The following is a 13325-nucleotide window of genomic DNA, read 5'->3' on the forward strand; positions in this document are numbered from 1 at the left end:
CTTATCAGTATAAGTGTGTGATATGAGAAGTTTTGCTTTTCTTTTATTATAATATGAAAAGAAAAACCAGCACACAGATTTAGCTTCCATATATGCACATTGGAAAATACTGTTATTGAAGACTGCTTAGAAATAAAAGGAATTTTTTTTCATATGTTTATGTAATTACCACTTACAAAACAACGAATATAGAATTGTTTTTAACCTAAAAAAAAGAGCAGGCGGCCCACATTGTATTGTGCTGGCCCGGTTTGTGCTGTCTTGATTTGTCATGATTGACAATATATGTGAAAATAGAGCAAAATCTTCACGAAAAAAAAAAAAACAACATTTACTATATCATTTAATTGAATAAATGATAATTTAATGCTTAACAGCATAATAAATATATTACACACCCAAAGCTCTCACAAAATAGTGTTCATTATTGCCACTTGTATTACATCTTAGATCATTATTAAATTAGGTTACAAAGAAAAGTCTTATTTTCCACAATTTTTCCCAGCACTGAAAATTACATTTATGTTTACAGACAACTGAGCAAGAGGCAAAATATAAGGAAAGGTCCAATTTTATTTGATGGTAATCCTCAATATTATTCCTCATTACCTCAAACAAAAGAATATATATAAATAAAAAGAGGAAAGGGTGAAGCATGAAAAAAAGAATAGTAAAGCATGCTTGGATATAAAGCTTAGAATTAGGAAATAGTTTAAATAAATAGACAGTTTAGAGCATTTCAACAATGCACATAAACATCTCCCAAATGCTAGAAGTGCTGTGATTCCCAATAAAAAAGTGGACCAAAGTATGTGTGAATGTATAGTAATATAGAGTATATGCAACTAACTTAATGCATTAGAATAGGGTTTTAAGTATCTACAACCAAATGATACATGAGCAGCTATGTGCATGGTTTATACTTATGTGGATTAGATTTTTATGTAATCCAATATGTCATTATGGATTTGATTAAGTGTAAATAAATAATATAGGTTTGTGTACTGTACTGTAGGTTTGTGTTGAGCATCAAAAGAGTACAGCATTTCCAACCTTTACCACTAGGGGGAGACACAGGGCACGATTCGAAAGCCTGTCCATAGACAGTAGACCAAAAGGGGCCATTTATGTACTTCTTGAATTTTTTTTTTGTTTGCTTTTTAATGAAGAAGGATCTTGAAGGAAGACAGGAAATTAGGCACTACAATTCTTAATTAATTCAACCAACTCATATGGACCAGCTTGTTTAATGCATCCTTATAAACTCACAAATAAAAAAAAACTCATTACCAAATTCTCATTGCTGTTTTCCTGCACAGCACATCGGTAAGGCACCAAGAGTTAGGCAGCAGAACATGAATGAATGTGCAAATGTATTCTTTTCTCCACACACCAGACACAGTAAGAAGAGATATAAATCTAGAGAAGATAGAAAAATATAAAGTTTTTCTCGAATTCCCCTTTTTTACGTCATCAGCATGAGTTCATATTGATGATACATCAGTTTCCAAGACAGCAGTTTCAGTTCACTGAAGCTATATGCAAGAGAAGTGCGCACGAGTGTATGCGTACGTCATAAAAATTACATTCATTCTTCCTTTTTTCTGTACATCCTTGCTTCAGTATCTGTCTCTGGCCCGGGGTTTAGACGAAGGCCTCCGTCTTGTCACTGCCATTGATTTTGATGTAGATCTTGGCATCGTTTTCTTTCTCTTTCCTTATTTGGTGGAGGCTTTTGCGAAAACACAACAGGTACAGGGGCAACAGGAAACCAAGCATGCTGAGAACAAGGAGACCCACATCCACCTGGAACAAAAAGAGAGACAGAGGAGAAAAAGAAGAAGAGGATCAGCAAATTCTGCACCACCACTTTTATTCCATACTATGTGTGCTTGTAAGACTGAATATATAGTGATTTATTTAGAGATCTGATATCTCAATACCCTACAGGCTGCAGATTTGTTAATAGTCTTTCAGATGGTGTGCATTTTCATACCAAGAGTGGATTTCCCTCCAGTGGGCCCATCATGGCCATAAAAAGAGGTTGCTGGAGTAGGGCAAAAATGGCACTAATCAGAGACTGCATGCCAGTCAGGGTTCCAAACTGAGACGATGGGTAGCTGTAGAGGACCACATACAAATATGCACATCAAGAAGAATCAGATGCTGAAACATTACACTCAAGAGCAGTTGGAAACGTACACAAAAATGTTGGAAACTTACACAGCGGCATAAAGTCCTCCAATAGCTGAGTGAATAAAACCTCGAACAATTGTATGCAGAACAAATGACAGCAACTGGTGAGAAAGAATGTTCGGGTTATGTCAGAACTTGTAATGTAAAATATTTGAATGTACGGGAATGTACCCCGTTTTTTCACGGTGGTTACGTTCCAAAACCGCAGGCCACCCCAAAAATGCTATTTTATGTATACAGTACTGTATTAACATTTTTACTTCATTTTATAATTAATAATTATATATTTTTGAATAAATGTCATTCTTTCAACATAAAACTCAATTCCCTTTAAGTGTTTTTGGTCTATCGTGCTATCCAAGAGAGATCCGTATGAGAATAGTAAATAAGGAAGTGGGAAAACAGTAAATAGGAAGGCACATGGACATATACAATCCAGACCTAATATAGGGTTTATTTTAAGTCCCATACCTATGTATATAGATGAGTTAATTAGTAACACTGTGCAAGTTTTTGGGTACTTTGTCCTCTGGGAGGACATTGGGTAAAATTGACAGGCTAAAGGCAGTGATGTTCTTTTATACAAGAATGGTTTACTAGTTATAAGGAACGTTAGTAAAAATGTAAGAACCTGGTAATACTACATATTTGAATTGAGGAAAAAAACGGCAGCAATTTTATGCTGCTTATTGAGTGTTTGGCGTGTCTCTTTCCTCTCTGGTTCTTGATCCGAATCCAGTTTTCACACAGATAACCAATAGCAATAATATAACAATAATATACGCCTTTTCTGTTCACTTGTGTTCAACCCGAGGCAGATTTTTGTAAGTTTTGCCTTTTTTTTAATGCTCAGCGTTATTTCCTGATTTCTGGAATTTGATCCGGTGTCTACATTTTAAAAGCCGATCTTTTCTGCTAATTTGGTTAATCATTAATAAAGATTAATAATGACCTTTAATAAAGTTTAACTTCATGCTTACAGCAACCTGACTTTGACTTATTACAGCATTCTTCTGGGAGTAGAAGCGTTTGCATTCCCTTACCTGCAGTTGGAGGTTAGGGATAAGACAGGTGATGCCGAAACCCAGGAGAATGAGGTTGGTTAAGGCAAAGGCTCTTATAGCATTGGTAATCTTTTGGATTTTTTTGTCTCTTCGCTTGGGCTGTGGTTGATCCCTGACAAAAAAAAAGTGAAGAGAAAAGATTTCTGTAAAGAAAATATCATTCAAAAAGCACTGATTACATTTATCTGCTAAAAGCAAAACCTCTAGCCATTTCTTTTTTTTACAAAGTCAATCAATTCGTGACGCTTAAATGATGACACTGCAGATCAGCTAAATATTTACAAATCAGAGGCATGGTAACAACTACATTTTTTTACTTAGTTATACGTTATACCTTTATTATACTTTTACACAATGTGTTTGTGACAAATAAATATTTCTAATATTTCTAATGTTGCTATTTCTATGACTATTGAAAGATGTTTTGGGCCCCCAAACAACTGCATATATTTTCTCTTGGCACATGTTAGCCATATTTTTCTAAAATATGTTTATGTATTAATACTATATAGCAGTGTATCAAAACTGTACTGGAGCGTTGATGGATGATGCCGACTCACTTGCTGACAATTTTCATGTTAGTCTCCTCATCACAGTCCTTTAGTTTCCAATCCATGATCTGACCAATGACTGGAGTGGTCAAGAGGCAAAGCAGCTGCATCACACCAAAAATAGAGCTGTACAGACTCACTGTAAGCAAGAGAGAGAGGAAGAGAGGAATAGTTTTTAGTGTATATTTTAATGAATAATCAGAGGTTAGTCAGTAACTATTGTGGTTAATGAATGAAGTCATGTTTCGCATTAATGAGTTTAGTCTAATGTCAAAAAAGCAGGACTGCTTTCTGTTTTGTTCAGTAGCAGTTTGCATGGGTTAAGGTTAATTGTTGGGTTGGCAAAGTGGCTGAATAAGCAATCTCTGTTAGACTATCTTATAAATAGGGGTGGGTGATATGGCAAAAAAAAATCCTACCACAATAGAGTACAGAATGTATATTGAGTTTCAGAGTTTTATAGCAAACAAATAAAATAAGTTTGAATAAAAATCCAAAACAAACCTAGTTACTTTTACTTTTGAGTAGCTTGAGGGTCAGCCAGTGCTGTTAAATAACTGCCAATACGTCTGACACTGTCATGAAATTAAATGACAGACTTTTTAGGAATTACAATACCAGTACACCCATCCCTATCTGCAACCACCAATTTCTTACTCAACTTCATTCTTTCAACTGCAGTAACAGTCCGAGTAATAAGAAGAAGTGGAACAGAATAAAAAATAAAGTCAATGCTATTGAAAAAAAATCACAAAACAAAAATTGCAGTACTAGATACACTACTTGTACAGGACATAAAAACCTCTCCAACAATCTCTCCATTTATTCTTCACACACCTGTATCAAGGTCTCCATGGCTCATGGATTCCAATATGCTGTTCATGGCTCCCATGTAGAAAATCAGGCGCAGCTGAGTGACACACATTGTAACCAGGCTGAGAAGAAACAGGGGGCTTAAGATGCTCTTCGTGAACGTCTGAGCTGCAACCAAGAACAATGACCCGCTTTATTCGCTATAATTCCCTACAGTATATCTTTTCAAATGTTCCATATTCTTCTTGACAATATCAGTCTGGGTATTTACAATATGGTATATTAAGTAACAGATTCTGCATGAACTCTTACGTTCGTCTTTAGGCTCACACTGCACCTCCAGGTCCATGGTGGAGAGGCAGAGTTTGTGACCTTCACTGCTGGCCAGCTCCTTCTGTGTTGGAGAGTTATTTGTGCTTAATCGTTTGCCCACTGTTGTCACTTGCTTATAAAACTCCTTTCCGGTGATCTTGTGGTCAAAACCCAACCAGCTAAACTTGATCTTCACACTGGGGAAAAAAAAAACAGAAAATGGCCTGTCAACCTTTAGATTTCTTTAGGATTTGCCACATAACTGTTCATCAGTTCATCAGTTTTTGTTGGTTTATGGTACATAAAAATGCATTGTGTTATTTTTAACCACATTTTGCAACCATATTGTGAAATATGATGCTAAAATGGTTATGTGTGCACATGTTCCATGTCTTACGTGTAGTCCATGTCTTCAGGGCCAGGGAAGGCTTCGAGAGGCCAGTTGAGGAAACAGTTAAGGAAGACGAGACCAGCACACACTGCCCACACTACCAGTATAGTGATAAAGTTCACGTCCAGGTCATAGATCACCTACACAGAGACCAAACATACTGTTGGTTTTTGTTTCTATTTTTCCTCAAATTTTGTGGTTTCAGTTTCTCTGTATAATAGGCATGCAATGTACAAAAACATAAATAGTTAATAAATATTAATTTTATGATGAATATTTTTTTATGAATTTCATGTATTTAGTCATTTGTACACACCTTAACTCCAGGGAAGGTAACAGCTGAGGATGCATAAGAGCCGATCATAAGTGAAATGAAGGTGGCACGCAGGTCTCCAAACATGTTTGGGAGCTGAAAAGACAAACATAAAGACATATTAATTATTAATTTGACCGATTTATTGCAAGTTTCCACTCCATCTGCTGTCCATAATCATCTAAACTCTGGCTGAGTGAACTGTTCAATGAAGTGGAATCATGGGGTAATTAAAGGCTGAGAGCAAAACAACAGGGATTGAGAATCAGTGCAACAGTATGTGCTTAGTTATACTTCCTTCTTACTTTTCATTTTGTCTGGATCTTTCTTTTTGTTTAATTATTGGGTTTTACCATCATCACTCATTCCTCAGATGTATTAAAAAAATATTCTTGTAATATTTTGATACTGATACCATAATAGGAAACTCCTGGAAATTCTCACTCAGTAATCAATAATGGAAATGGTCTGATTACAAAAAAACATATAAAAGCAAACCTAAATTAAAAGCCTATTTACAATAAACTGCTTGTCCAAGTTGAACCAGCACTTTTCATTTCACAGATATAAAAATGGATGCCATTGTGGCGGTACTACATGCAATAATAGGTAATAATAAAGACTATTAATCAAAATATACCAAAAAAAGGCAGTTTCCACTCCTTGAAATTTGTTCTTTGATGTTGTACCCAAAAGTCTCAGTTTGATTTAAATATACAATATATAAATATATATAGTAACTTCTGTTATCCTCTGCAACCATCAAAGTCACCCTTCCAAATTGAATATGCAATCACTAGTCTGAGAAGGTTGGAAAAACAGTTATAATGTTCAAGATTCCGTTGTGGTTGCACAACTCCACAAGCATTCCTAGAGCTGGTGATAACCTCGAGCTGCTGTTGCCAGATCAGCGTTCTACTGCTCAATCAGGAACTAACATAAGGTATCTCACGCCTCAGCAAAACCCAGTCAACAAGAACGAGAAAGGGGGGAAGAAAGGGAGATGGGCCTAATGATTAACCTACTGTACACTAATAGAGTGAGAGAGCAAGCGAAAGAAGAGAGAGAGAGAGAGAGAGAGAGAGAGAGAGAGAGAGAGAGAGAGAGGGTCTGTTGCTAGAAAACAGAAAAACAAAGTGTCTCATTCTGTCCTCCCTCCATTCCTGACCGAAGAGCCTCTGGTAACATGACTAATGGCTGATGAGCTTTTTGAAAGAGAAATTCGAGCACTCAGCCAAGTGGGCACAGGAAGGTAAACATGGCAGAAAAAACATTAAAGAGCTGTGAAGGGAATGTGCGATTTAACAAACAGCACAACAGCAAAGAGACAACGAGAGTAAAACACACTTACTGTAAGGGAAGTGAAGGTCATGCACATTCCTCCAAAACCATTAAAAATCAGGGCGATAAAGATAAGCACAGAAAGTTCTGGAACAAAATCACACCACTATTATAAGATTACTGCACCTATATCAATATACATTAAATTAAGGTTAAGATTATGTGAGACAGATTAGCAATAGTAATACCGTTGGGGTTGCTGGCTCCATAGGCAATAAGCAGACAGGATAATCCAAAGCAGGCACTGAAATAAGATAGACAACAGTCAGAATAAATTTTTTTTTAACAGTTTATGGCAAATATTTATGACCATGAGACTAACCTGCCAGTCAGACGGAGTTTGCGTGGCCCGTATTTGTCCATGACGATGCCGAGTGGTAGAGCAATGGCACTGAGGAGGAAAGACCCAACGGTGAAGGCAAGGTTTAGCATCTCGTCCTGCTCTTTACAGATCAGCCAGCCATTTAAATGCAGAGGCTCATCCACTGGTTTCAGAGGAACTATCTCTACCCCATTGCTATGTGAGGTGTCCTCATACTGGTAGTCTTCCTCAACCTCTGCTGGTGGAGGCACCACTTTTGTAGATATGTTGAAAGTGGAACTGTTTGCTATAAAAGTAAATGCAAGCATAAATTTAGCAAATTTCTTTCAGCAAAAAGATTAGCCTTCACTGTTTTTTATTTGTAAGTCTTTCAAAATAAGGAATGTAGAATGTAGGATTGTAGCTAAACAGGGAGATAGTGAGATAAGGGACTAAAGATTGTGATAATAGCTATCAATGCAAGTTATCAGATATCAACAGTATAAAGTTTCTTGGAACATTCCTAGGTTTCATTTAACAGCTACACCTTAGCATACTGTAAATGTCTAAACAAGAAAAAGGGATATTTCTTTACCTATTGTAAGTGTAGAACATCACAACTCTTAGTCAAATATAATAATCTTGATCATTTGACCAAAATAAAGATGGCAGTCCATTTACGATTGCCAAATTATCAAACCATTCCCAATTCTTGGTATCACACTGTAGCAGGAAACCCAGTGCTATTGATATATTTGACGTTTAAGAAGTTTCGGCAACTACAATCACAGCGCAAACAACATCTTCACAATCAACCGATGGCTTCTACTGATGAATGCAAATGTAAGAAGACTAAGAGAGAGAATGAGAGATAACCTGACCCGCAATCAGACTTGCAGGACTTTTATAGCTGTTCTTGGAAGAATCAAACCCTCACACAATATGCAAATAAGCATAATATATAGTGTGTCAAAGAGACAGAATTAGCAACATGGTTGAATCGTTATTTTATTGTTTTCTACATAATTATATTGAAAACTAATTAACCCATATTATAATAATATGGAACCAAATGTACAACACGAGCAAAGCTAGTTTAAAGCTTGACCTTGCGCCAGCCGTAAAATGCTGATTAGCATGGAGAGCTCAGCAAAAGACCAAGATAAGACAGTGATAGGCAGGAGGAAAGCACCAATTTGCTGTTCTTTTATTGCACACTGCTGGAAAAGTTTATTGTTGCATGCTGGGCGTGTTACATAATCAATCCGCATGTAACTGGAACTACCCTGCTTACTTCATTCAGCTAAAGCCCTCAGAGGAAGCTTCGGGTATGGGAAAAAGGTGTTAGCTCTTAGGATTTAGCCTCAAAGCCAACAAGAACACCACTTTACACAGCTGGTCACAGAGAACTGCAAGCTGTTCCTGTATTATCCCCCATACTGTAGCATAACTGCTTTTAGGCTCAATTGATGTAGGGTTTGTAAACATGGCCTTAAAAAGTGACTGTGGTAGACATCTTGGAATATTAAAATGATATTTTAAAATATATAACAAGGATGAAAAGATGTCAGGCTTCTAACACATTTACAGTAAATAATAATAAATTGTTTATTTATTTCAGTGACAGGCATGCATTTGAAAAAGTTTCCGATTAACTTATATGAAAACCAAAAAAATGAATCCTAACCATTTAAAAAAGATAAACCACTGCATGGAAGGAAGAATGTCAGCTGATACAATGCAGTGGCTGAGCTGCATTACTGCATTACCATATGTGCTTAGGACACCGTTTCTTACAGTCTAGTTCCCTTTTTTAGAATGCTAGATATGCAAAAAAATATTATTCTGAATATACAAAGAATGCACATGTAGAGCCAAAATTCTGCACACACTGTTGGATCAAAATAAAAAAAAAATTAGTCATGGTTTCAACAATGGAACTAAAATTTCGCCACTGTAGGACGAATAAAGGTATATCTTATCTTAAAATGCTCAGATGTACCTGACCGAGCAGCACATTCGTGGAAACATCTGCCTCTGTCTTTTTATTTGTGAACATTGTGTTGGCACCCAGTCAGGTGCCATAAATTGTCTAATACAGGGCATAGGGCAGTTACAGCTGAATTTCACATTCACCACGTTAGCCAACTTTCTGCTGAAGCATCATTTTGAAAGTTCAGAACAGGACATTACAATTTTACAAGTAGATAATAGTAGCTGCTACTAACCCTTAAATGATTTAATCTTACACCAACATTTATAAAAATGTAACACCAAGTACTTTCCTATTGGTAAAGCAATTTTATAAAAAGAGTGTTTAAAAAATCACCAATGCCATACGATTCAACAAAAACTGTTTTAGTTTAACAGCAATCAATACAACCATAGTAAAAGAGTCAGTTACATCATATTCCAGTTATCTTACAGATTCTTTCATCTAATGTTTTATATAAAAGTACAGACCTGTCATTATATCTTAAACAGTTCAAAATGATTAAAGGAATTTCACTTGATTAGTGATTAGATCATACATCTAAATGATAATCTAAAGCCGCTAACTTTGTTAAGAAAAGCACAGGGTGGATGCAGTTTGTGGTAATAGAGTATATATGTAGTTATTGAGCAACTCATGAACATGTCTGCACTCTTCTGAAAGACTTGCTGTTTAGTAAATGGCAAATTGAGCGATTTAAATGTGAGGGGGAAAAAAGCATGACTTGGGGAACAAAAGTGAGAACTGGTAGTGTCCTTTCCTATTGACGTCAGTACAGTGTACTGGCCAGATCAGATAAAATCAGGAACAGATGGTACACAAGGCCACTTTACTCTTAGATATTAGTGAGGGTAAAGGCTTGTATCACTAAAGAAAGCTATGCATAATGTGCAAACCTGGAACTTTGGCACCATAGAAGACCTTTTATCATACTGCAATGCCAAGGAACAGTTTATTACACCATTTGGCTCCTCCTGTGCTTAGTCACACACATCAAGCTTCATCATGTACTGTATAATAGAGACCTACAGGCAGGAAAATCATTTCTTTTCACAGATTTTTATATTATATATTGGCTATAAGACCTCTAATAAATTAAATTGGGTTAAAGTGATTAAACCATCTGATCAAGGCTTGTTCAAACTTAATGCTGTTATTTTTGTCTTCCAGTGATTGTAGGTAATATTGATTAGTTAAAGCACTAAATATCAAAAACATATGTAAATGCAAACCCTAAACCAGTTAGCAGTATACAGTAAAAAAGCTACTCTAAAGTGTTACAAATGGTTCCTAGCATCCTCTAACAGAGAATATGTTGGGCAGGTCTCTGTGGCTGAAGGCCGAAACACTCTTGCCTAACACGTCTCCTACTGTTTCTATTCAAAAACAGCTTCTTTTGTGCTCTTCTGTTGCCATTAGCATTGCTTTTGTGATTTATCAGGTTCTAGTTTCTCATTGATTCTAATTCTAATTCGATGGACGAAACCAACGAAAATACCAGGAAGAAGGTGTGTTCGGGTGCAATCTTTAGACCCTGCTGAGCCATCAGGTCAATGCTTAAGTCGATTAATCAATTAAGACCGTATCAATAATTTTGTGTCATGTAAAAGGCAAAAAAAGTTGAAAAACACCAATCTAGACTGAGTTAAGCAGTTATTAAGCTGTTATTTAAGACTCCATTTTATGGCCTTGGGCCTCTCAATTTATGACTGAACTGGTTAGGTTACTGAATCCCAGAAGAGTAACTTCTTGTCTTCAAAGCTCTATAGAGCACTCTACATGCAGAGATTCTGGTTAAGAATCTCCTGTGGCCTGGCTCTCGGGGGATGAACCCATTTATATCCACACTAAAGGAGAGCACAAAGGGCTTTTACGCCTTTTTTACAGCCGATGAGCTTATAAAAAACTGTTTGCAATGCATTTTTCTCTTACCCAATGAAGACAGAATGTGCTGATTGTTGATTTGCATCACAAGTTAAACAAGGCCTTTCAACCTCCACATGGAATCTTATCTAACATCATCAATTTTATCACTACATATAATATGATCAACAAGACCATTTTGCATGCATCTTTTTACTGCAGGCTTGTTCTCAGGACTTGAATAAATACATTTCTTACCATGTTCTGTGCAGAGATAGGAGTAGAAGCCTTCAGATTTGAGCATGATGAGAAGGGAACCCCAGCCTAGCAGTACTGCAGAGAACAGCAGGTTCTCAATGATGGCAGTCACCGCCATCCACCAGCGGCGGGCAAAAGCAGTGGACAGTGTAGGAGCCATAGTGAACAGGAGAGAGGTCTACCAGAGGAAAGATGTACACACACCAGCTCTGATCTGTAAATGTCAGAGAACAGTGGCAGTCATTTATTTACAAAATACATAGAGTTAGATATTTTTCATGAAATTGAAATGTTTGGATCTCATCTATTTCTTAGTTTTATAAAAATATTAATGCAGTTATAACTTTTTTTTTTTTAAAGTTCTAAGTTTCTTCGATGTGGATCAGATTTATGTTGTTGTTTTTATAGTATTTAACAGAGCAAAATCTAACTTATGAAACTTATGAAACTTTTCCTGGTAATATCTGTAATATCCTAGACCTGAGCAGAAATGATATACTGGTAAATAAATAACTGCATTTACATTACATTATAACCACTATAGCAACACAATTTTAAAGTTACTTTTTTATATTTATCTATTATTTTCTAGTTTCTGTTTTAACACATCACGATCAGATACAATAATTTAACCAGATAATAAAAAAAACAGTTAGTAAGGTTCATGATTAATGAAATAAAAAAATTGTAAATGTAGAACTTGTTGTAGTATATAACGTGCTCAGTGCTTACCTGTGAGGAACAGGTCGAAGCTTTCTCTCTCTCTTTCTCTCTGTCTCTCTCTCTCTCTTTCTCTCTCTTTCTCTCCCTCTCTCTCCTGCTCACTCGAGAAATTCCATCTGGGCAAACCTCCTGATTTATAGGCGCCCAAGCAGAGGGAGATTTTGATTGGCCAACTGTGAAAGCTGCCAGCCATTCAGCGCTGAGTTTGGAAGTATACTGATTATATGTTAATGTTAATGTCCTTTATAATAATAATAATTATTATTATTATTATTATTATTATTATTATTATTATTAATAATAATAATAATAATAAACATTGGACATTAACAAAAATGTTAACATAAAAAATATACTTTTTTTCATCTCGAATTTTAGGTATAATCTATTTATATGCTTGTTTAGCAACAACAACAACGTCAACAACAACAACAACAACAATAATAATAATAATCATTATTATTATTATAATAATAATAATGATTATTATTATTATTGTTGTTGTTGTTGTTGTTGTTTTTGTCGTTTTTATTTTTGTTTTGTCTATCTATCTATCTATCTATCTATCTATCTATCTATCTATCTATCTATCTATCTATTTAGGCTGCATCTCATTTTATGTGAAAAAATAAACACAATTTTACAATGCAATAACCTCCACATCTGTGCTTTGCCTCTTATAATATATATACAGTAGAACACTGAGTTGTATTAGATATGTTTTGGTCACTGGATGTTGCAACAGATTATATGACACACTGCAGATCAGCGAAAAACAAAGTGGAATTTTTCTTCTGACTTTGCAAAACTGTCAAAAAGAAGCTTGTTCTCCACACATGGGCTTCAGTCAGAGCTTTTCACTTGGTTTATTTTTTCCCTGTAGTCTGGCGGAAATGTCCCTGGGATCAAAGTTTATTCCTTTAAAAACCTTGGCATGGTAAAATTATCGACTTCTGACAGTTTCGGCAATGATGATGATGATGATGATGACGTCAGTCTCTGAACGTTCACGTGTTGTACTTGATGACCTGATTGCACAATGCGCGTGCGGTCTGCGAACAGCTTGATCAGCACAATCCCTCAGTCTTATCGCGCAGTTTGCTGCACTCTGCCTTCTATTCTGTCTACATTTCATTTTGAACTTCCTCATTATTCCGGAAGTGGACATCCCTCTACTGGGAAGCCTTCTCGTGCTTTTGATCAGTT

At 36.0% G+C, this 13325-nt stretch overlaps 1 protein-coding gene across 1 annotated transcript; it reads right to left on the reverse strand.

Annotated features, from left to right (window-relative positions):
• Nucleotides 1–555: 555 nt before the first annotated feature.
• slc43a2b (solute carrier family 43 member 2b) lies at nucleotides 556–12231 on the reverse strand. The gene is made up of 14 exons (XM_046861661.1): nucleotides 12129–12231; nucleotides 11397–11610; nucleotides 7304–7589; nucleotides 7170–7225; nucleotides 6992–7068; nucleotides 5644–5736; nucleotides 5334–5467; nucleotides 4937–5133; nucleotides 4649–4792; nucleotides 3821–3950; nucleotides 3240–3372; nucleotides 2224–2297; nucleotides 1997–2120; nucleotides 556–1806 (listed from the first exon to the last, which is right to left on the reverse strand). Exons 2-14 carry the CDS (start codon nucleotides 11554–11556, stop codon nucleotides 1645–1647), a joined length of 1770 nt encoding a protein of 589 aa, XP_046717617.1. The 5' UTR covers nucleotides 11557–11610; nucleotides 12129–12231; the 3' UTR covers nucleotides 556–1644.
• Nucleotides 12232–13325: the final 1094 nt, after the last annotated feature.

Source organism: Silurus meridionalis, chromosome 11, assembly GCF_014805685.1.
Source record: "Silurus meridionalis isolate SWU-2019-XX chromosome 11, ASM1480568v1, whole genome shotgun sequence".
NCBI lineage: Eukaryota > Metazoa > Chordata > Actinopteri > Siluriformes > Siluridae > Silurus > Silurus meridionalis.

Bases quoted from the DNA above. Each gene is read 5' to 3' on its own strand.
- slc43a2b (XM_046861661.1), bottom strand. From the start codon at position 11,556: ATGGCTCCTACACTGTCCACTGCTTTTGCCCGCCGCTGGTGGATGGCG. The intron at 3,951-4,648 runs GTGTGTGAAGAA...TCTTGCTTACAG, and splicing joins CCATGGAGACCTTGATACAG to TGAGTCTGTACAGCTCTATT. The intron at 2,298-3,239 runs GTAAGGGAATGC...CTTTCTCACCAG, and splicing joins TCCCTAACCTCCAACTGCAG to TTGCTGTCATTTGTTCTGCA.